This window comes from Nelumbo lutea, chromosome 3 (assembly GCF_056320005.1).
Source record: "Nelumbo lutea isolate HS-2025 chromosome 3, American lotus-T2T, whole genome shotgun sequence".
In the NCBI taxonomy this organism is placed as follows: domain Eukaryota; kingdom Viridiplantae; phylum Streptophyta; class Magnoliopsida; order Proteales; family Nelumbonaceae; genus Nelumbo; species Nelumbo lutea.
The window spans coordinates 3,856,267-3,877,828 of NC_142686.1; the positions used below are offsets into that span (position 1 = coordinate 3,856,267).

At 37.4% G+C, this 21,562-nt stretch overlaps 1 protein-coding gene across 1 annotated transcript; it reads left to right on the forward strand.

The window, feature by feature from the left end:
• Nucleotides 1-463: 463 nt before the first annotated feature.
• LOC148862436 (uncharacterized) lies at nt 464-17,821 on the forward strand. The gene is made up of 14 exons (XM_088980008.1): nt 464-654; nt 1,589-1,662; nt 2,667-2,744; nt 3,411-3,486; nt 8,012-8,079; nt 11,930-12,031; nt 15,666-15,755; nt 15,852-15,926; nt 16,040-16,072; nt 16,152-16,232; nt 16,481-16,543; nt 17,121-17,222; nt 17,345-17,389; nt 17,502-17,821. The coding sequence occupies exons 1-14, from the start codon at nt 612-614 to the stop codon at nt 17,685-17,687; spliced, it is 1,116 nt and encodes a 371-aa protein (XP_088836134.1). The 5' UTR covers nt 464-611; the 3' UTR covers nt 17,688-17,821.
• The last annotated feature ends 3,741 nt before the right edge of the window (nt 17,822-21,562 follow it).

The window sequence follows — 21,562 nt, forward strand, 5'->3', positions numbered from 1 at the left end:
TTCGGGAAGGCCTTTGTGAAGCCTTCGGGATCTCCTTAGTTCTCCCTGAAAATGAGTGGAGAAGGCCAAACCGCCGCACCACCGCACTGCCGCTGCTGTTGCTTCCAGAACTCAAGAGCTCAAGAGGGAGACTTCAGGAAGGCCTTTGTGAAGCCTTCGGGACCTCCTTCGTTCTCCCTTCGCAACAGAACTCTCTCTAAGAGGAAGACTCGCTTGGAAGAGAAGCCTCTCGAAAAGATGAAAAAAGAAAAAAAGTCGGGACAGGTGTGTATGATGCAATGGATACACGAACCAATTATTTACACGTGAGATTGGAAATCTAGTCGCACGAGTAGATTCCATTTCCCATATATATAGATAGAGAGAGAAGTTCCCCATATATGTAGAGAGAGAGAAGATTCTTTCTTTTAACGGACATCTCCGTCATTTTAGAACGGAATTAAGGATTTATATGTAACATCATGATACAAACTTGTAAGTCAGTGTTGTCATACAGATACAGCATCCGAGTAACGCTGCCCTTCGTTGATTCCAACTGCGATAACAGGCCATACCAGCAGAAAAAAAAATGCTCCATTGTTTCCTACCATCTTGCTAGGGTTTCGCCAGCCATGTCGCTTCCTCTCGGGAAGCTCACCATCCTCGTCGGTGCAGGTTACATACCCACCCACCTTCTCTCAATATTCTGTATAATATCTCTTAGCCTTTTTTATCTGCTTCCTTAAGCTCTTTTCTGTATTCGCGCACTCAGGATTTAACGGAATATGGGCTTATTCAATTCATTCCCAATAATACTTTTCATTCAATCTTCTGATAAGCATGAAATTAGTTTTTATTAAACCTAGGTTTATGATGAATTGATGATCAAACATATTCAAGCAGAGCGATTGTCGAAACTTTAGAGAGAAATTATTCTCATAACATGATTCATCTTTATAATTGATATTGCTTTATGATCCTTTTTACCAGTATGTATCGTAGAACGAGTAAAACCCGTGCAGACTATTCTATGTGTTGGAGAGACTTCTTCCCCAGGTTGATTAATGTTAGATAGATTGACAGAAACTTGTTCCATTTGAACTTCGGAGACATGTATTAGTATACTAATATGCGACGTCATGTGTCTACTCGCTTTTCCTTTTGTTTCATCAAGTAGTTGAACTCCATAGTCCTATGACAATCAGTTCTGATTGTCTTGTTTTCATGTTTAATGTATAAAGCAAGTTTAAAACTTATATACCAAGGAATCATGGAATTAGAAATACTAAATGGGGCATAACAGTCCTTAGACGGTGTTACCAAACCCTCCTCCTCCCCCCAAAAAGGAAAAGAAGTATCACTCTGTTATTTTAGGATATTAACAACAATTATTATTATACCATTTTCTGGTGACCTCATATTCTCTTTGAATGATAATTGGAAATGAATTATCCTAGAAATTGATTTCTGTTAAAATTTTACCCTTCTTTGAATTTACCCCTCCTTTTTGGATGTTCCTCAATTTTTTAATCGCACAAGTCATTTCATGCCCAATAACCTGAAATTCTAATTACTGATAAAGTGATAATGATTTGTATTTGTCTTTCAGGTATACTTGGATCTGTGCTTGCAAAGGAAGGACGTGTATCGGATGTCTCTGATTTTTTTTCGGGTGCTTTGAAGGTATCTGTTTTTCTTCCTCACAACAAAGGAGCTTAAGTAGTTTGTCTGATATTAGGCTTGTGTTTTAACTTTTTCAATGAAGTGTCTTATATGGTGTATCCATAAAAAAAAAAAAAGTGTCTTATATGGTGCCTTGTGTCTTCTGCCCCTTCCTTTGAAGTATTCTTTTTGCTCATTCAAGAGATTGACTTTTAGGTGATGTTACTAATGTAAGAAGTATGAGAAGAGTACTATTTTCTACCAATATGATAAAGTATGAGGTTATATACATTTACATCAATGCACGCATCATCTAAATTTACATGCTTTTCGGTGCCATCATTATTTACCTTTTCCCCTTAGAAAGCTTGCTTGTAAAGATTGCATTTCAGCACCATCATATGCCATATAATCTGGCATCTGGTGCAGATATGGTACCATTGAGCCTCAAAGCAAGATCCATTTTGAATTCAAAAGCTTGATGTCACAGTTGATATGGTGCCATTCAGCCTCAAAATTCATATTTCATCCTTTATTTATTGGGAGAGGGGGTAGCTTCTGCGTTTTTTTAGGAAGTAGGAATCTACATGTAAACAATCAATCTGTTTCCTGATTAGGCTTCACTTCAAATAGGTTTGGTTGAATTCACATTCAAGGAATTAAATGTGAGTGGCTGAGAAGGAATTGTACCCCTTCTTTTCTTCTGTTAATTAATGATTTCATTAAGAGAAGAAAGGTAAAGAATAGTACTCTGCCCTGCATGTCAAAGGCAGTTCATTGCTTGACTATCAAAATAAAAAGGGAATTCATAACTGCTCAATTTATAATAGATATTGTCATGCACAATCTCTTCTGTTCTCTCAAGACTCTTCATTTAACATGATTTATGATCACAAATTTCTATTATATGAAACTAATAATGTACTAGAACTTTGCTCTCCCAATACTTTCTCTTTTTATTTTTAAACTGCTCGGTGGTAAATCATTCTAAATGCTGTAGTTCTGTGATTGGCATTTTTAACCAGATTGTTTGGAAGCAACTTCAGCGAGATGAATCTCCTTCATTAAAGGCAAAGCCGCAAAATGATTCACTTCTGGCACAGGTTGACATTCTGCTTCTATATTTTCTTCAATGTAGCTTAAATATGCACTTTTCTTTTAACTATAGAACCATGGTTAGGCCTATCTACCTTGTACTTGAATTATTTGAAGTATTTTATTATAGTTGTGAATGATTTTAATCTGGTTTGGGTATTTTTCTGGGGACATGCTGGAAAATTCAGTTCTAAGATTGTGTCGTTTATGTCATAGACTTGGATGATTCTTGAAAAAGTTCCCTAAATCATTCTACCCATTAAGATTATATGAATATTGGGTATTTATTAGAGGAATATGATGAATTGAATTAGGTTTTGAAAAATGTTGAAATCGACAAAGTGCCTTCTCTCTCAAACAAGCCAAATGAGGTCTATTGTCTACCTTCTAACTTGAAATATTTGTCCCCCTTGATAATAAGAATCAAACCTCTCAAAGGAACATGAGTGGTTTGGGGTATAGGATAATGAATATTATCTTTAAAATCATTTACATATTTTGCTAAAACATACTTGGTGTATCAAACTGATAGTTATGTATTGTACCCTTGCTTTGAAAGTATGAATATCACCTGGATTGAAGCTTGATCACCTTCCTCACCTTCCTCTCCAACTGAAAATAGTTGGAAATGACATACTAGAGTAGAGATAATGATATACTGCACACTTTTGCAGGTCAATAGCCTACGGCAAGAACTTCAACTTTTGGCATCAAATAGATCAGTTACAATTGTAACTGGGAGTTCATCAGGTTGGAACATGACAATCTTTCTCTTGTAGTACCGGGGACTGAATCATTTGTTATTTGAAAATTCTATTATTTATTTATGGAATTATTGGTAAATAATATTGGTGTGATTCTATTATAGCAGAGCTGCAGAAGATACCTATGTTGAAAAGATGCTAATATATTGCTGTAGAGGCAAATGAGTTTTCTGCTGTAGTTTTGGGGTTTTCCCTGCAGTTTACTTGATTGCTTTATTTATGCAATGTAAAAATGGTATATCACAAGTTTATGATCAATCTTGCTATTAAGGAATTTTCTAAATGTTTTGACCATATGATCTCAACAAAAGCTCTTTTGTTACCTTGGTTCTATGATCCATAACAAGTGGAAGAATGAGGAGGATGTTACCAATAGAATTACCAATATAATTAGAGCAGGTTGGGAAAAAACAGAGGGGTGCCTCCAGAGTCCTATGTGACGGGAGAATACTAATTAGGCTAAAGGGAAAAAAAATATTATACAACGGTTATAAGGCTGGCAATGTTATATGAAGCAGTTGGGCAACCAAGAAAAAGCACATTCAAAAGATGAGTTTAGTAGAAATGTGAATCTGGGAACTACAGCTGGACTCCTCCAAACTCAGTCACTGATTTTGTTATCCAGTGGACCAATCCAAAGATGGGGAAAAGAGGAAAGCTCTTTTGGAAAGCAGTAATTCATGTGGTGATGTGGGGAATCTGGGAAGAAAGGAACAAAAGAATCTTTGAAGACATTTCTCCCCCTTGGATAGTGTTCGTGAGAAGATTTTCAAAAATTTTCTCTTGGATGCTGGTCCACCAGCTCTTTGAAGGGGTAAACAGAGAGGAGCTACAAATAAGTTGGCTGCAAATCCTGTATACTTCCCTGTCCTCTCCATCTGTTCCAATTCCCCCCCCCCCCCTCCTCCCAAGCCTCCATCAGCTGCAGGAACAAAAGAATCTTTGAAGACATTTCTCCCCCTTGGATAGTGTTCGTGAGAAGATTTTCAAAAATTTTCTCTTGGATGCTGGTCCACCAGCTCTTTGAAGGGGTAAACAGAGAGGAGCTACAAAGAAGTTGGCTGCAAATCCTGTATACTTCCCTGTCCTCTCCATCTGTTCCAATTCCCCCCCCCCCTCCTCCCAAGCCTCCATCAGCTGCAGGAATAGGGGGTACTGTGAGAAACTCTGCAGGAGATATTTTGTGGGCCTTTAGTGGTCCAATCCAAGATGTGAACGCCTCAGAAGCTGAAGTCCGGTATCTTCTAGAAGGTTTAAGAATTGCTAAGAACAATCATTTAGTCCATTAGCAGTAGGAGACTCAAGTGGGCAAAAGATTCGGAAGAGGGTCCTTGGAAGCTAGCTCATCTCCTGGTAGAAATTCACGAGTTATCTTCTTTGCTGAACAGACTGCTCCTTTGGATGGATTCCCAGGGAGATCAATAAAACTGCAGATGCCTTAGCAAAGCAAGGGTTGGGAAGGGACTTTTTGTAAGGTGCCAACTCTTTTCCATCTTTAGTTTGATACAGGCTATTCTTTTGTGCTTTTGGCCTGTTTGTACATCTCTTATGTACATCCCTCCCCCTTTTTTGAATATAAGTTATCTTCTTCTCAAAAAAAAAAAAAAAAAAAAAAGAAACGTGAATGCTGAGATGGATGGGTAGAAAGAGTAAGATAAAAACGAATATATTCATAGGAACCTAGGAGTTGCTCCAATTAGTGGTAAAATGAGGGAAAAGAGACTTAATGGTTTGGTTATGTACAGGGAAAACCATCTACAGCACCAGTAGAAGTGATCTTTTGCAAGTTGAAGGGTCTAGAAGAGCCAGGGCCAGGCCAAAAAGGGCATGGGTTGAAATGGTGAGAAATGACTTCAAAGTCCATTCTTTAACAATGGATGTGGCATTGCACAGAGTGGAATGGCGGATACAGGATTTGTGTAGCCAACCCCATATTGTCGGGAGTTAGGACAAGGCTTAGTAAGTTGATTTGAGTTTAAAAAGTTAATAAAAACACTGGAAGACATGCATTAAATGGTGAAGGTGCAAGGCAAGGAGCTTCGACCTCTTGATGCATATGACACAGCCTCTTTTCAGAGATACACTAAAAAATAGAGAAAGTGGTAATTTAATCCTTCATTTTGATAAAAAAAAATCCTTCATTTCTAAAGGAATGAAAGACCAAGACTGCACCAACTCATATGTCTACTGTGGAATCCTCTAGTCAGTTTGGAAAATAAAATGATAATCACCAGATTTCTTCTTCTATACAAGATTGAAGATACTAGTATTTACCATCTTCTTTGGATTTCTCCTCACTCACCTGCTTGCGAAACAAAAGTATATTTTCTTGAATTGATCCAATGTAAGAATTTTCCTAAGTACTATAGTTTGCATAGAAGCTAGAAGCTACCATCCTATGAGGCCTAAGTTTTCAAATCTTTAGGCACTCCAGAAGTTGATACTGTGACCCCCCTGATTAATTTGTTGGAGGACTTAACTGAAAATGTGCCATTTGGGTCCCCCACCTGTATCTTATGGTAATCACAATTATCCTAAACATATAATTCCTGCAAGCCTCTTCAATTTGCCTTCTGAATCGGACCGTAAAATTTCTAAAGGATCTCAAAAAGCCCAGATATGTGAAACAGGCTAACTAATGTGTTTGTCTAAACTAACTAAATTGCTGAAAAATAAAGAGGGGCAAGGATATCTTTAACTCTCCCTTGTTTTAATTACTGAATCAGATGCATTACAGTGATGTACGGCAGAAGAAGATGTGATGTATATGCACATTGTTAACATGTTGGTGCAGGAACCTCAAATTGCTTCCCTTAAATTTCTAATCAGGGTTTAAGTGTTAAGTACCTTTTAAAATACTGCTAAAAGATTAGAAGTTCAATCATTATTATCAGCAAATAGGGTTGATAATCCCATCTAAGTAATTAATTGTTAGTACATTGGGTACATAATTATTATTTGAATTCATGAATTGAAGAGTGATATTTCAGTTTCTATACTAGTGTCTATTTTTATATTGGCATCTGGGTATTGTAGTTATTATCAGGCTTCATGCTTTTGGTGTTAATTGGTATTTTTAGCTAACATCATGAGTTTCCTATCAAAATAGGTATTTGCAAATCTATTTTTCTGCATCTATATGTTGTGGGAAGTTTTATAAGTTATGCCTTGTATAATAATTTCTTTTGAAACAGGTAAAGTATAATATCATTGAAATAGAGCAAAAAACACGTACAACAAGGAGCTGTACACAGGGATTTACATGTACATGCTTATCACATTTTGATATACATGCCTTATATAATAAATGATATACAGACATGCTTATCACATTTTGCCCAAGAACATTCTCTCTAATAAACAGTGCATATTTCATTCTAGTTGGATTAAATGTAATAATGTGCACCCTGGATGGTCTTCAATGGGTTGACAGATTTAGATTGTAAAAATGATTTGGGTGTTGAGATATAGGTGATGATAGCTCCAACAAGACAAGAACTTTGACATTGGAAACATCCCGAGGGATGAATGATGTAGATTTCTAAATAGATTGATTTAGTGCAAAGCAGGCTTTGTTGGTGATGGATTTTTCTTCAAAATTTTTCTGTCAATTGGAAGATAGAGAAGAACTTATGTCACTTCAAATTAGTATTGAAACAGTGGCTGTGGGTTTTGAAAGAATGATGGTGATGGTAGTGGCAAGGAATTGGAAGAGAGAGACAGCGAGATTGATGTGCTGTTCGGGTAATATCTGGATTTCAAGGGGGATAAACTCAAGAAAAATGCTTTGGGTGGGGGTGATCATGAAGTTTCTTTCAAGGAGGTTCCTAAACTCTTCTCAATGGCTATTAGAATTGTTCAATCTGGCCAGTGTACCAGATGCTTTAAAATAAGAAAGGTGGTTGGCAGAGGAACTTGTCTTCTGGGGCTCATGCCTCATGGATGTTGTTGCATCTATTGGAGCTTTTGGTAGCTATCTATTCTAGGGTACTAGGTTTTTGTTCCTAGTAGATGTGATGGCTGTTTTGTTTGGATAGTCTGTGTATGTGTGTGCTTTGTTCCTTTATGCCTTTGTCTTGTCACCCTATTTTTTGGATAAGTACTTTGTCTTGTCACCTTTGACAGTTGGGAGATTTGTTTGGTGTCTTATCGAGTTTCTTTTTTCTTTCTTGGTTCTATTTGTGTGGTTTTCACCCCCATTATTTTGTTCTTTTCCTTGGGAGGGGGAGGGGAGCGTCCTTTATTTTTTTTTAATAGGTTAGGAGGGGGAACTTCTTTTCTATTTTTCAGTTCACCTGTTGCTTGGGGGGCTCCAGTCGTCTTTCTTGTTTGTATGCATAGTGAGCACCTTTTCAGTTTTTTCCTTTCCTCTTAAATTAAAGGTTTTTGTTTATCTCCAAAAGAAATGCACATATTCTTACTCATCTTACTTTGTAAGCTTTGTTAATACTAGTCTATGTTACTTTGTTATGATTCTAGGACATTTTTTGACCAGTTTCCATCATGTGCAGGTGCCAGGGCCTACAGTGTGCCAGTTGTGGTAGTTTTAGTTGTAGGATATGGGTATATACGGTTGAAGGTGATTGATCTTCTTTTCATTTAAGATTTTTATTGTGCCATGACTCGTAGAATGAGTGGTTTTCCTTAAAATATAATCTTACCGTTCTAGTTAATTAGGTCAAAATATGATACCCATTTGTGGTGGCTGAGTTGGGCTCTAAACAAGCTGAACTTTATCCTATGATACTGAGATACTTCTACAATGCTGTTATACCATGTTAGATACTTCAACTTTTGGTGCGAATTCCATATCTAGTACCTTGTTGATCCATTCCCTTGCCTTTTCCATCCATATATGCCAAGCTTGGGCTCAGTAACATGGTTAAATTGACGAAATTGTGCTTCAAGAATCAAGATCTGCTAAATATTTTTTGATGAATAGATCTGCTAAATATTTGAAAGTATGATTTTTAACTCCTAGAGTCTTTTATTGGTATTGTAAACTTTCTTAGATATATTTTTTTTTATCAATGTGAACTTTATTAGATATTGCACAAAAAAAAAAAGATGACAAGTACCCCCTCCCCTTTTATTAGGCTAGCATCTACCACCTAACCCATCCTTTTTTCTCGTTACATTTCATTCTCATACCCCTAAACAATTGAATTCTATTAACCCCCTATTTAGAAAGTGCATGTGCATCTGCAAATTTATTTTCTGCAAGTTCAAAAGTAGATTATATCTATTTACCTTTCCACAGTTCTTATCTCCTTCATTGAGCCTCAATACTACAAGATCCTTGAGTATTTCCTCCAACCAACCCACCACAACACTCTAGGATCTCCTTCTACCACCAAAGGTATAATGTTATGAAAATTTGCCGGTTCAGCCATCAAAATTTAATTTGAAAAGATTAGAATAAGGCGATTTCCATTCTAAGGAAACCAAAGGCATTTTTTTATAGTAAAAATTTATTAAAAGTAAAAAGAAAATTACAAGAAAGATGACCAGAAGTCACCCGAAAGAGAAAAAGAAAAAAAAAAAAACGTCAAAGCCCCACATCTCCAAAACTAAAAACAACCCAATGAGAAAAACAACAAAAAAAACAGAGAATTCCAATACTGAGAAAAGCCAACAAACCACCAGACCTAAACTGGACAAACTATCTTCCAAACTATAATCTCAAAACAAAAGCAATCCTGATCGGGAAAAATCCCAATACATGCCAACAGACCAACACCCAAGAGGATCCAAACATGATCAGAAGTTCCCTACTTTAAAACTTTGTCGGGTTTCATCACTTTCTTACTTGTTCGATCCCAAACACCCCACCTTTTAATCTAGCAAAGATTTTTGACACTGGAAAATTTCAATTCTTTCTCTGATTTCTAAATTCTCTTACTGCATGAGTAGTCTTCCTGAATTCCATCAATCCTTAAGCTCCTTATTGATCCGTTCCAATTCCAGCACCGTGTTCTTTTCAAACAACTGATCATGTCTGTCTTCATCCTTTGAAATATTTTCTTTGGATCCTGTATCAGACTCTCTCAGAGGCATTGGAAATTTCTCTTCCAGTTCTTTGAACAACTTCTTTGTCTTAAGAAGATTAGACCACCCATTGCCAAATTTTAAGGACATCAGTCATAGAGTGATTCAAAAACCTTTAAAGTTTTGATCCAATGCATCATCTTTACAATTTTAGTTTAAATAGTGGCTTCTTTTGACCATAGACACCATTAAGCTGCCTTTGTACACCACCACATAATCTTACCTCTCTTCCTTGGTAGGGAAAGATTTCAAAAGCTTCCCAAAGCTTCTGGTATTGGATTTCAAACCAACTGCCCATATGCTGGAAATCATGGTGGGAGGGGGGGATCTTCTTCTCTCAAAAGAAGAAATATATGTATATCCTGGAATCATTCAATGGTGTGCCTAGAATCACTCTAGGGCATGGGAATCACTCACCAGACTTAGCATGAGCTGTAAGAACTCAAAAAACTCAACTACAGAAAGAAAACTCAATGTTTCCTAAGCTACTTAACCAGTGACTACGAGATTCCAGACACAAGCTAACTATGAGTCTGTGACTAGAAAACCAAACTACTAGGCCAGATTGACATGGAAAATATGTAAAATGACCATAATATCCCTACTATCTAAAAATATAATAATATAAGAGATTTAAATTTTACAATTTTAATCTTTTCCTCTCCCACATCAAGGTGGCTCCAAATGATTAGTTATCTGTGCAAGATGCAGTAGAGGGCACTGATGAAATTTAATTTTAAATTACATATCCAGCCCACAGGGTGGTTGTGGGAATGAAGAATTCTGGACTTAAAGTGGCCACAAATCTGGTAGAAGGTTGAAAGTTGACACCTCATAGCAAGACTTGCAATGCATAGGGGAAGGGGGATCAACCAGTGCATTACATGATTTTGGCTAGATCTCAAATTCCATCATCTAGCTGTGGTTTTCAGGTGGAGTCAAGTGGTGCCCATGTTTTCCAGAGGAGTCAAGTATTGGGTACTTCAAAATATTCAACACAATGTGGTACCTATTTACAGGTTTCTGGGTATCATGTGGTGATATATGTGACTTCATATTATAATTGAGTCATATTGGTTGTGCAATTGGATCCATCATCTGATTTGTTTGTGCAAAGTTACCAATTGTGAATGAAAATAGTAGTAGTTATTGTAGAAGGCAGCTTTTTATTTTTTTGAAAACTGTAAAGTAAAGTGATTTCAGTAAAAATCAACTATAGAAATCCCTGTACAAAGAGAAATGAACAGAGGATATACAAAACAGCCCCATACAGCCCTCAATCCCCTAAACAAAAAAGGGCAATTGGGCAAATGGGGAGCATGTAGATAGTTATGCCTTGTAGTTGGACCCATGAGCCCAATAAAGGCGAGTTTGGTACTACTAGTTGGAATTAGTATAGAGTTTGGTGCACTCAAAATTCACTTCAAAAGAGGAGTATAAAAGGTTTTTTGAGCTCTTAACTAGTGGCGTCTTAGGAATACTACAATGATGTAATAAGTGCTATTATTAGGAGGAAGAAAAGGAACATCTCTTTCAACCCAGAGGAAACCAGAAGTGATGAGGGGTCCTTCCAAGGGGAAGGTGGTATAGCAGGCAATGGCAATGAAGGGTAGTCATCATATCTATAGATTCAAATACATAAAAGGAAATAGAGTGGGGGCTCCTCCAGTGGGTTAGGACCTTGGAAGTGTTTGGTCTGGGAACCATAAATGAAAAAGTGCAGTGATGAAGCGTTTTGAGACATCCTCTTCCTTTTTATATATTTTTGGTGATTCCCTTGGTGATGATAGGGTCAAGAGCCTTGAAAGGATCTCTGAGAAGAGTTGATGGTAACACACACACACACACACACACACGCGCGCGCGCGCCTAGGATAGGAGAAGAGGCAACAATTGAAACAGAAGGTAGGATGGGAGAAGAGAAGGTAGAATTGGGGATTCAGCATATTCCTTTGCAGCAACACTAAATGTGAGACATTAGACAAGGGGAGAGAACCTAGAGAGTCAGCAGATAAAGAAGTTTGAATGATGCCAATCAGTGTCTGAAATTCAAGCATGCATAAGATTATAAATAGGAGTCTGTCCTAACATGACATTTGAATTGGATAATATTAGTGGCTCCTGACAACAATAAACTTCTTAAACAAAAGATCAACTAAACAACTAGGAACTAATCCTAGACAAATACATTGCTGTTTAAAGGATTCATGAAGCAATGGTAAAATCAAATCTTCTTTTTCAGCTGACAAAATCTGAGGCTATTATGCTCATACTCATTAGATTTTTCATTAGATGCTCTGCCATAAATGTTTGTCTTCTGTTTGTTGTTTCTTTTGCAGTTATTCAATGCTGCAACCCATTGGTTCTCTTTACATTTCTCAGGGCTGGAAGATATCTGACATGATGTTTGTGACAAGACGCAGTTGGTCTGATGCTTGTGCTACTGTAGCTAAACAACTTGAGGATGTTTTTTCATCTACTACGGCAAGTTTTTCTTTTGAACAATTCTTCTTAATATTTGGTAATCATGTTGAATGTTATAATGAGATGTCTTTTCTATAAATACATTTCCATTTTTTTGATGGATAACTTCAACTTTTATTAGAGTTAAAAAGAATCAGTATATACAATGTGCCCAGCATCCTGCTACAATGTTGGGCAGATCCCACGCTTGCACCCAATAAAAAACACTGTTCCCTTTGTACTCGTTTAGCTAAAGTATCATCTACCTCCTTGGTAGGCTCTTGATTTCCTTTAGACTCTGCTGGTACTGCCATTGTTCTTGTCCTCTTAGCCAACTTACTACCACTCTAGAATCACCTTCCACTAGCATGTTACCGTATTTTAGTGTTGTTGCCAGTCTTAGACCATGTAGTATTTGCATTTAGTTCAGCCTTGACAGACATTCCAAAGCCTATAGGACCAGAAAACATAACTTGAGTGGATCCATACTCATCCCTAAAATCTCCCCCAATTCCTCATTGAGCTTGATTGGCCAAGCTACATCCATCAAAATTCAACTTTATTTGGTTTCTTACAGGTGGGTGCCATGACACAATCCTTCTTGTCTTGGCTGTAGATAAGGAGGCAGCCTGCTTCCATCCTCTACTCATGTCATCCACCAAGAAGTGCTTAAATATCTTAATTGTCTTAATCCAATGCACCACCTTCATTCTTATGGGCTCAAACTTCGCCTTCTTTGTTTGTTCATTCCCTTTGAAAGTTATTCCATTTCTCTCTTTTCAGATAGACCACAAAACTGCAGCACTGATGCACCTCTACATTATCTCCCCTCTCTTCTGTGGTGTGTTGAGCCATGCAACATTGAACAGGTTTGGTGCATCCAATGAGGGACTCCACTGCTGCAACCAAGGAGAGTGAAAACCCGATCCCAAGTATTAGTGACAAAAGGACAGGAGATTAGCAAATGATATAGACATATAGTCTCTCCACTTGCTATTACAAAGAAAGCAAATTTGTGGGGATAAGCGCCAATAAGGTCTTCTTCTTTGAAGCACATTGTAGGTACTGGTTTTCAAATGATATACCCGCCAAATGGAAGCCCTAGTCTTTGGTGACCCTTTTCAATGGTGTTGATGTATCATCACTATTTCTTGGAAAAACTCAAGTGTTGATTTTCTCTCCAACCTCCTCTCCAAAAAATGAAGGAAAGAAAAAAAAGGAATATCTATTTTGATTAAAGAATGAGATTTTATTAAAAGAGAAACGAGAAATACAACTGTGTGGTGACAAGATATCACCCCCACCACACAAAATAACTGATCCAAACCTTCCCCCCTCCCAATGAAACTCCACCCTGCTGATCAAATAAACCTCGCTCTTGTGACCAGAACATCTGAAATGCTTACCTCCCAATTAACCCTCTAAATATCACTCACCTCCACATTTTACTCTACTTCCTAACCATCTTCAGCCCACTGAACCAATAAAGTACAACCCTCCCCTGCATGCATACAAGCATTTGTCAGACATCCAAAACTTCAACACCAAACTTATTGATTCAAATAAATCGCTGCACTTTATAATGAAAAGTATCCCTGGAATACAGCTAAATAGATGAGATGCAAAACTAGCACCAGGGAAACTTTGCTCTCTCTCCATGGAAAACTATTCACTCCATGCTTGATGCCTTGCATAGGAGAGTAACTTCAATTAGATTTTGCAATCATCATCATCATTATCCTAGCCTTATCCCAACTATATGGGGTTGGATACATGAATCCTGTTTTGCCATTCCATTCTTTTTAATGCCATAGCCATTGTTGAATCAAGGGCACTTAAATCATTTATAACTACTTTGACCATTGTCTTGTTTGGTCTGCCTCTAGCCCTTCTAGCCCCTTTGACTTGCAACAAATCACTTCCTATCCTTTCTAGTTTTTTCACTAACCCATCTCAGCATATACATTTCTGCTACACTCATTTGGGGCAGTGTAATTCTCCACTGAATATAGACACTATTTCAGCCAACCTCCTCAAGATCATGTGGAGATATATGAGAGAGAACATCTTATGGACAATTTGAAAAAAAGGAAATTCTAGAATTTCCAAACAAAACCCAACCCTAAGAGACACTGATTGGGCTGATAAAAATCATCATTCACTGGATCACTATGGATGGCATCCTTACAAAATGGTTTGTGGTGGCTTCATCTTCTAAGAGACATTAATCATATTGCATGGTCAGGGCTGATAGGTCTGCTCAACTCATAAGAGCAAAGTTATAAGCTGTATTGCAAGGACTTAAAACCAACAAGTCCATTGGGATTTTGAAATTTCCACAGGTAGAAGAATTTCTTAGATACCCTGGCTTCTAAATTCCCTTGCAGATCTGAACATTTATTCACCTGGGGCAGGTGCCCTCTAACTAAAGACCTCCTGGGTTCAGATACCTAAAGACTTAACTCTAGTAGGAGCAGTGAGGAGGGCAACAATGGGCTTGCTCTACCATAAGGAAGTGATATAGAAAGTATATTTGCGATACTGTAATACAATATGCATCCTTGCTCTTATTATCAATGGAACAATCATCAGTTACTGATCCAGAAAAAGGAAAGAAAGGAAATGAGTAGTAAAGTGGTAGGTTGGTTCTTTCTCTGGGTGCGTCTATTTCCAACCAAATTCAGTACAGTTTGCTTAGTTCTTTGTCATCCTTCACCATCTGGGCACAGGAAAAATCTAAACGTCAGAAGTTGTTAGTCCTCAAAAGTTTCTCTCTGGCCTGGCTGGATCTTAGTTCCAATCAATCCAAATGCACTCGCTCTGGTAATATACTCTTGATTTTTGACTGATCTGGTGAGTGGAAGTGTTGAACCACTAGAATATTGAAGATGAATGATTGTGGAAGTAAAATATAAATAGTGAAGTGCAGTAATAATATATCAAAATTTACATATACTATTACAAGGGAACATTAATATACATAACAAAACGCCAAATAAGTTTAACCACAGTACATTTTACCTTAACAATCATCTAAAATAATCATGGATTGAATTATATCATATGTTTTAAAGCTTATTTGGTGCTAAAGGTATGCAGTACCTCACTTTTCATTCAAGTGATGGTTAAAAAAAATCAAATAGTACTTGTATCCTTGTCTCCAAGTCTTAGTTATATGATCCATACTTGACACTCAAACTGAATGCAAAGGTTCTCTTAAATAAATATCAATTTATTTATTTATTGGAAGGCTTTTTTTTTTTTTTTTGTAAGACCTTAAGAGACTGATTGGAAGATTCTTTTGCATCTATTGGGGCATCTAAAAGATTTTGAAATGTATAGAAATTATGAGGCTGTTGTTGGCATGAAATGACATAAACAGTCAACAGAATAATAGAATGAATACCAACACTTTAGGAATCTCAACCTTTGTTCTTTTTGTTGTATGGGAGTTTCCCATTGTTTAAGTATCATTTGTCTTTAAGAAAATTAGAAAAAGAGAAGAACAGAAAAGTGGAACATTTATCCTCTAGCTAAAGACATGGTCTATCTTGCATGGAACAGAAAAGTGACGTGTTGACCAAAATAAAAAAAAAAAGAAATCAATTTTATGCTCTAATCTTATACCAAATTTACTTGCCTTCCTACTTTGCAGGCTACCAAGAAACATCTATCTTCAAGAATTGATCGGGTAGATAGTAATCTAGATGAGTGTGTGGAACTTACTGCTGCTACCAGAGAGGAGGTAGGACTATCAGCTTGCCTCTTTTTAAAATGTCCTTTCTTGTGGATGGGTTTTGAATTATGTGCAGAGTTAACTATATATAGTTGCACTTTATAGGTTTCCCAGCTACAAGGAGATCTGAAAATGTTCAGTGTGGATGTTGAATCTGTTCACCGTGCAGTTCAAACTCTGGTAATTGAACTTCCCTACTCTAGATTGAACATACATATTTTCAATTGCTTAAGAAATGCTATGTTGGTCCTTGGGTGGTGTAACAACTTATTCCAAGCTTTTCCCTGTCTCAGGAGACAAAAATTGGTAGAATAGAAGGGAAACAGGTACATTATCTTTTCTTTTAAATTCAACTTATTTATGTTTCCTCACAGTAATGGGTATGGTTATGAAAATGTTCTTCAGGATCTTACAAATGAAGGTGTTAAAAAATTGTGTAATTTTGTCTGGAGCTTGGAAAACAGCAGACCTCTAGACCGCATTCAGGTATGAAAGGAATTCTTGACCATTAATGATGTAATTGATCCCTCATATCAGATTTTCTGGCTTGCCTAAATTTAAAAGCATCCTAGTTTAAATTTAAGTTTTTTATGATTTTAAGCCAAAACCTTCTATCCGTGGTTTGATTGCAAAAACTCAGATTCTTAAACTGACAATGCTGAACTGTTCACATTACTCTCTACTTGGAGCAGCCCCCACCCTGTTTCTCTTATTCTTCTTTTCAAACTTTGTAGGCCTCACCTGCCAGTTCCTCCAGGCCAGTTCTTGAACTTCCAAAGATTACACCCATTTCAAGAGTAAGTACCATTATTTTAAAGAAGCATATGAGACTTAAACCTTCCTTGAGGCTCACTTTGATGCAAGGTTTAAGGAAAGTGCCTCAGCGCTCAACCTTGAGACCCCTTTGCCATGTGTAGATACATATTTACATATAATTGCATTTACATATGCATACTAATATGTAGTAGTGGAAGGGCATGAGCCATGCATGTGTATACACAAAAATAAAAAGATGAAAAATATTCTGATTTAACTTTCATGGCCTGGATGTGAAGCCAAGGCAAGTATCTGCATTTTATAGTAAAGATATTAGGCTATATATCCAGATGGAAAGTGCTCCACACGGCACATTGCCAACAAGTATATCATTCCCATCTTGAGGGCAGTCCCCAGTCTTACATAGCACGAAAAAAATGTTTATTCCATCTTAAATTACTGCTAAAATATAAGATAAAATAAAAATACAACAATGAAAACTAGGTACACTTTTTTTGAGGGATGCTGAACTTCTTATTTTAATCAATTATAGTTTTGATATGTATCATTTTTTTTCTTTCTCCATTTCCTAACGTGTTCCTCATTGTGTGGCAACAGACCAAGTCTGCATCTCTGTCTGGATTTAATGAGTCTGCATCACCAGCCAAAATTCTACCCCTGGAATTGCCATCTCCGTCAGCATCTAATGAATCTCCCAAGGTTTGTGGACCTATTAACAAAAGCAACATCCAAGTAGAGTAAGAAATAATGCATTTTTTGCCTTTTCCTTTGTCTTTTAAAGTATGGAAATTGATACTGTAAGATAAAATTTCCTTTTGCAGCTGTCACGACCACCTCTAAGTGTTGGCTCAGCATCAGGCCTGAAGGTTAGTTTAACTCCATTATATTTATTCCTTTTTTGGTTTTAACTTCATGTTCTAGCGTGCCCTTTTACCTACCATTCCACCATGTGTTGAACTCAAGCCAATATCTGTGCAGGAACTGCAAGGAATTTCTGATACAGCCAACGCATCAACTGGCGCTGAAGTTCCTAATGGGACCCATGTTTCAGAAGATACAAACAGCAATGGCTCTTCAAGTTCCCGTCAGTCCGGATGGAAATTCCCTAGCTTAAATGCATCCTTCCTTGCTAGAACACGCAGCGTGACTTGCTCTTTCAAGTAGCACACGCTACGCGGGTAAAATCGCTCCAGATTGATGTCATTTATCTTGCATATGATTTCCTCCCCGGCCATCGAAGGAATGCATTTTGAGCATTTTTGCTATAATCGAATTATCGAAGTAGCTTCATTGCAGGGGTCAGGGGGTATGTTTCACCAGTATAGGGTGTGCTCACCTATATATGTGAAAATAGGACTGAGCACAGAATTTTGTAGATCTACAGTTTTATATATATATATATATATATATATATATATATATATATATATATATATATATATATATATATATATATTTAAAAATCGACATTTTCTGCTTAGAAAGCTGTGATTGGACTTTGTATAAACTAACCGGAGGATGGTGACGACAGGACAAAAGCAACGGGAAACAAAAAAGAAATAGGATTTTACAGTTGGTCGTAAATCGTAATGGGACACAACATAGATTAGAAGAAATGGGATTACGTTTCCTGTTCGCTGTTCAATTTGCTGGCATTGTTTGATTATAATGGACGAATTCAAAACTGTGTTCCCATTTTAAATGTTGGGTAGCTGCTAAATTAAATCTTTTTGGTGGCTTGTTAAAAGTTATTAATATTAAAAACTCATCGGTTCCTTGAACTGATCTTAGATGTGATGCATAATAGGTGGATTTTTATTTTTATTTTTAGTAAAGAACATTTTTGCATAATAAGTGGGGTTGGGAACGATGATCCTCAGCCTCTTGAGCTTAATAGGGGTTCAATTGGGGCCGGATTGGGTAGGTTTAGGTAGCATAACCCGATGAGGTGTAAGGCACGAATTTCACCCGGAGAGTCAGACGGAGTGTGAGTTCTATTACAATGCAACCCATATCTTGCCAAACGGTATAGGTTTAGCTGCCTTATTGGCTCTTCTTTGGACTGATGAAACCGAGACAAATTGAAGGCTTTTTACGAAGCTTCTGCGATCACCGATAATTGGGCTGTATGTTATAAGTGGGTTTTCAAAATAAGGGTTTGGCCCATCCCAAATTGCACCCCCAAGCCCAACTAAGATGCTTAATTGCTAATAGTTTGGAGAAACCAAAACTTCGGGTAAGGAAAGACTCAAGGGCTATAGGAACCAAAACTGTTTCTTGAGGCCCATCCTATAATCCATTTTATGTTATTATACTAGAAAAGACCAATGAGATGCATGGCTTGCTTCTTGAAAAGAGTCATATTTGATAGGCGATGATCAACCTCTTGAAAATATACAACTCCGTGCATTGCACAAAAAGAAAAACCCAACAAATAAGATTTCAAACTCAAGGTCATCTTTCAATTTCTTAGAAAAGCATAATCCCTTGTGAGTTGTGACCTTTGATAAATTGAGCCCCTCTAGAAATCCACCACTTTTCCTATAAAGCACGAATAAACAACAGTTAATATGGATTTCTGCCCTTTGAAGAGTATTGATAACCAACAATTTAAAGGTTTAAGCAACAAAAACTATTAGAATCATGCTCATGATAAAGGAACTGGATGATTTACAGGGTGGCCTGAAACATAATTTGTATTTATTGTTGCTGGTTTCAAAAACAAATCAATTTGTCTTTCTTGTTGCCGGTTCCAAAAATAAATAAAACCATCTTATTTCAAAATATATATATATTCAAAATTAAAGCAAAAGATATGTTCTTGAACTTATACATATCTCGGTGGATTTTGATTGGTCAAAGTGCTTCCCTTATCATGTCTTTCTGACAGCATATAATTACCCTATTATTTTTTATGCCAACAGCCAAACAGCTTTCTTAAGGCTATTCAATGACACTTAAACGTCTCCCTCAACAATAAGATGGTACGACCAACCGAGTGGTGGCTTGGTTGGCAAGTAACTGGGTAATCCTCAATTCCCAGATGCGATGCGATTTCGAGCTCCTGCTACTAATGGCTCTAAATTGTGGTACTATGCCATGAAAATCGAATTACGGCCACTATGGGGTGAAGGCGAATAATCAATAAAAAAAAGAAAAAAAAAAAAAAAACCAATGAGGTGGTACAGCTTTAAGAAAGGGCAAAGCGGGCCACCGGAGAACTAAAGCTTCACAGTCAATATAGGAGCACAAAGGGAAGTTAACTGCTCTACCAAAGAAGAGAGAGCCATCGTGATTTCCGATAACCAGACCCGCCCTCGATTGGCATGGACCCACTACTTCATGGAACTACTGTTTATTAGTTTATTAATTATTAAGCTTTTGACCATCGGCATCTATGTAAATAAGGTTGATTCTGGTAATACTTGGAAATTATATTTATTATTTTTTATAAAAGGAAATAGTCCTTTATTTTGGACAATATCTCATAAACTTAATATTTCATTGAATATTAGCCTGGAGATTTAAATTAACATATATTTCCATTTATTTACGTCTTTACAATTTTTTTTTTTTTGCTAAATCCGAAGTCCCACCAATTCCAAACGAAATAGAAACAACTAAATTAATGTAGTGTAATATTTGGAAATAGCTCAAAGAAAATTAACGAGAATGAAGTGTTTCCATAGAAGTTGATGTTTCAAGCTGTCCTCCCAACTCCAAGAACAGAGACACATACAAAGAATAAAAGAAATTTAATACGCTGTGTAGAAATTCTTCAGGAATCAGGAAACAAACTACACCGTACACGGAATATGATGCAGGAGAAGGAGAAGGTGGTGAAAGAAGATTGAAGAAAACATAGCGTCCATGCCAAAAATTCCAAGCTCCACCCCAGCCTGTGGTCTCCTAGACTTTACCTCAACCTGTTAACCCACGATGATGATGGGATGTACCCATTAATCAACTAAACGGCACAAATAATCAAATCTCTTTTGGACGAAGAGTTCAAATATCAGCAACAAAAATATAAATAGTTAAGCATTGTCATGACCGCCATTAAACAAAAAGTGAAACTAACAATCTGAAAGGAGAGAGAGAGAGAGAGAGATTTCATGTAGGGATCAAAGTCGGAACATGAACACCTTCATCCTCGTATCCATCAAAGCTCGTCAATGAAATAATAGCCAGTGCAAATACCATAAGAACAACAGCAAGCCAACCCAGCACAACCATCAATCTCTCTCCATCACCACCAATAACTTTCTTTTCCCCCACACCCACGCCCATCTGTTCTATCTCCGCTTGCTCCATGCCAATCGCCAATTTCTCTCTCCCCACTCGCTCCATAGATGGACAAGTTGAGCGATTACCATACCCACTGATTGATTGATGGTCATCAACGACATTATCGTCTTTATCCTCCTCCTCCTCCTCCTCACCATCATCATCAGAAGACGAACGGAGAGACCTTACTTCACTGGTTTCAATCAAGACAGAAGAGGAAGCACTGCATATTTCCTCTTCTTCCCTAGCATCTTCGAGGGCGTCGAAGAGGCTCCTCCCCTTCAATTTGCCATTCTCGATTGCTGTTCTTCTATCTCTGAGTATCTCCTCTACTGCCAAAACATTGTTTCTCACCTTCCATCCTCCCTCGGAAGGAAACCTTCTATGCAAAGAAGAAACGGGCGAAGTATTATCCAAAAATTGAAGAATATCGGCGGTAGACTTGACCTGGGCTGAACCTGAACGTCGATATAGGCGTCTGGGATTGGATCGTTTGTAGAAGTCCCATTCCTTCTCTATATTCTCGAGTTGCCGGTGCAGCTCATCTTTTTCTTCTTGTGATCTTCTCATGGTATTGGGCATGGCCGCTCAATCTCTAAGACTCTTAACTATTCGATCTTCTTTCCTTTGTGCAACAATCACAATCACCCAGTTAATATTTAATATGTGGTAGAGAGCCAGAGCCCAGATGGAAGTTATTACCCCAACAAGAGACGTGGGTGGCCCCAAGTCCTCGTTAATAACCGTACCTA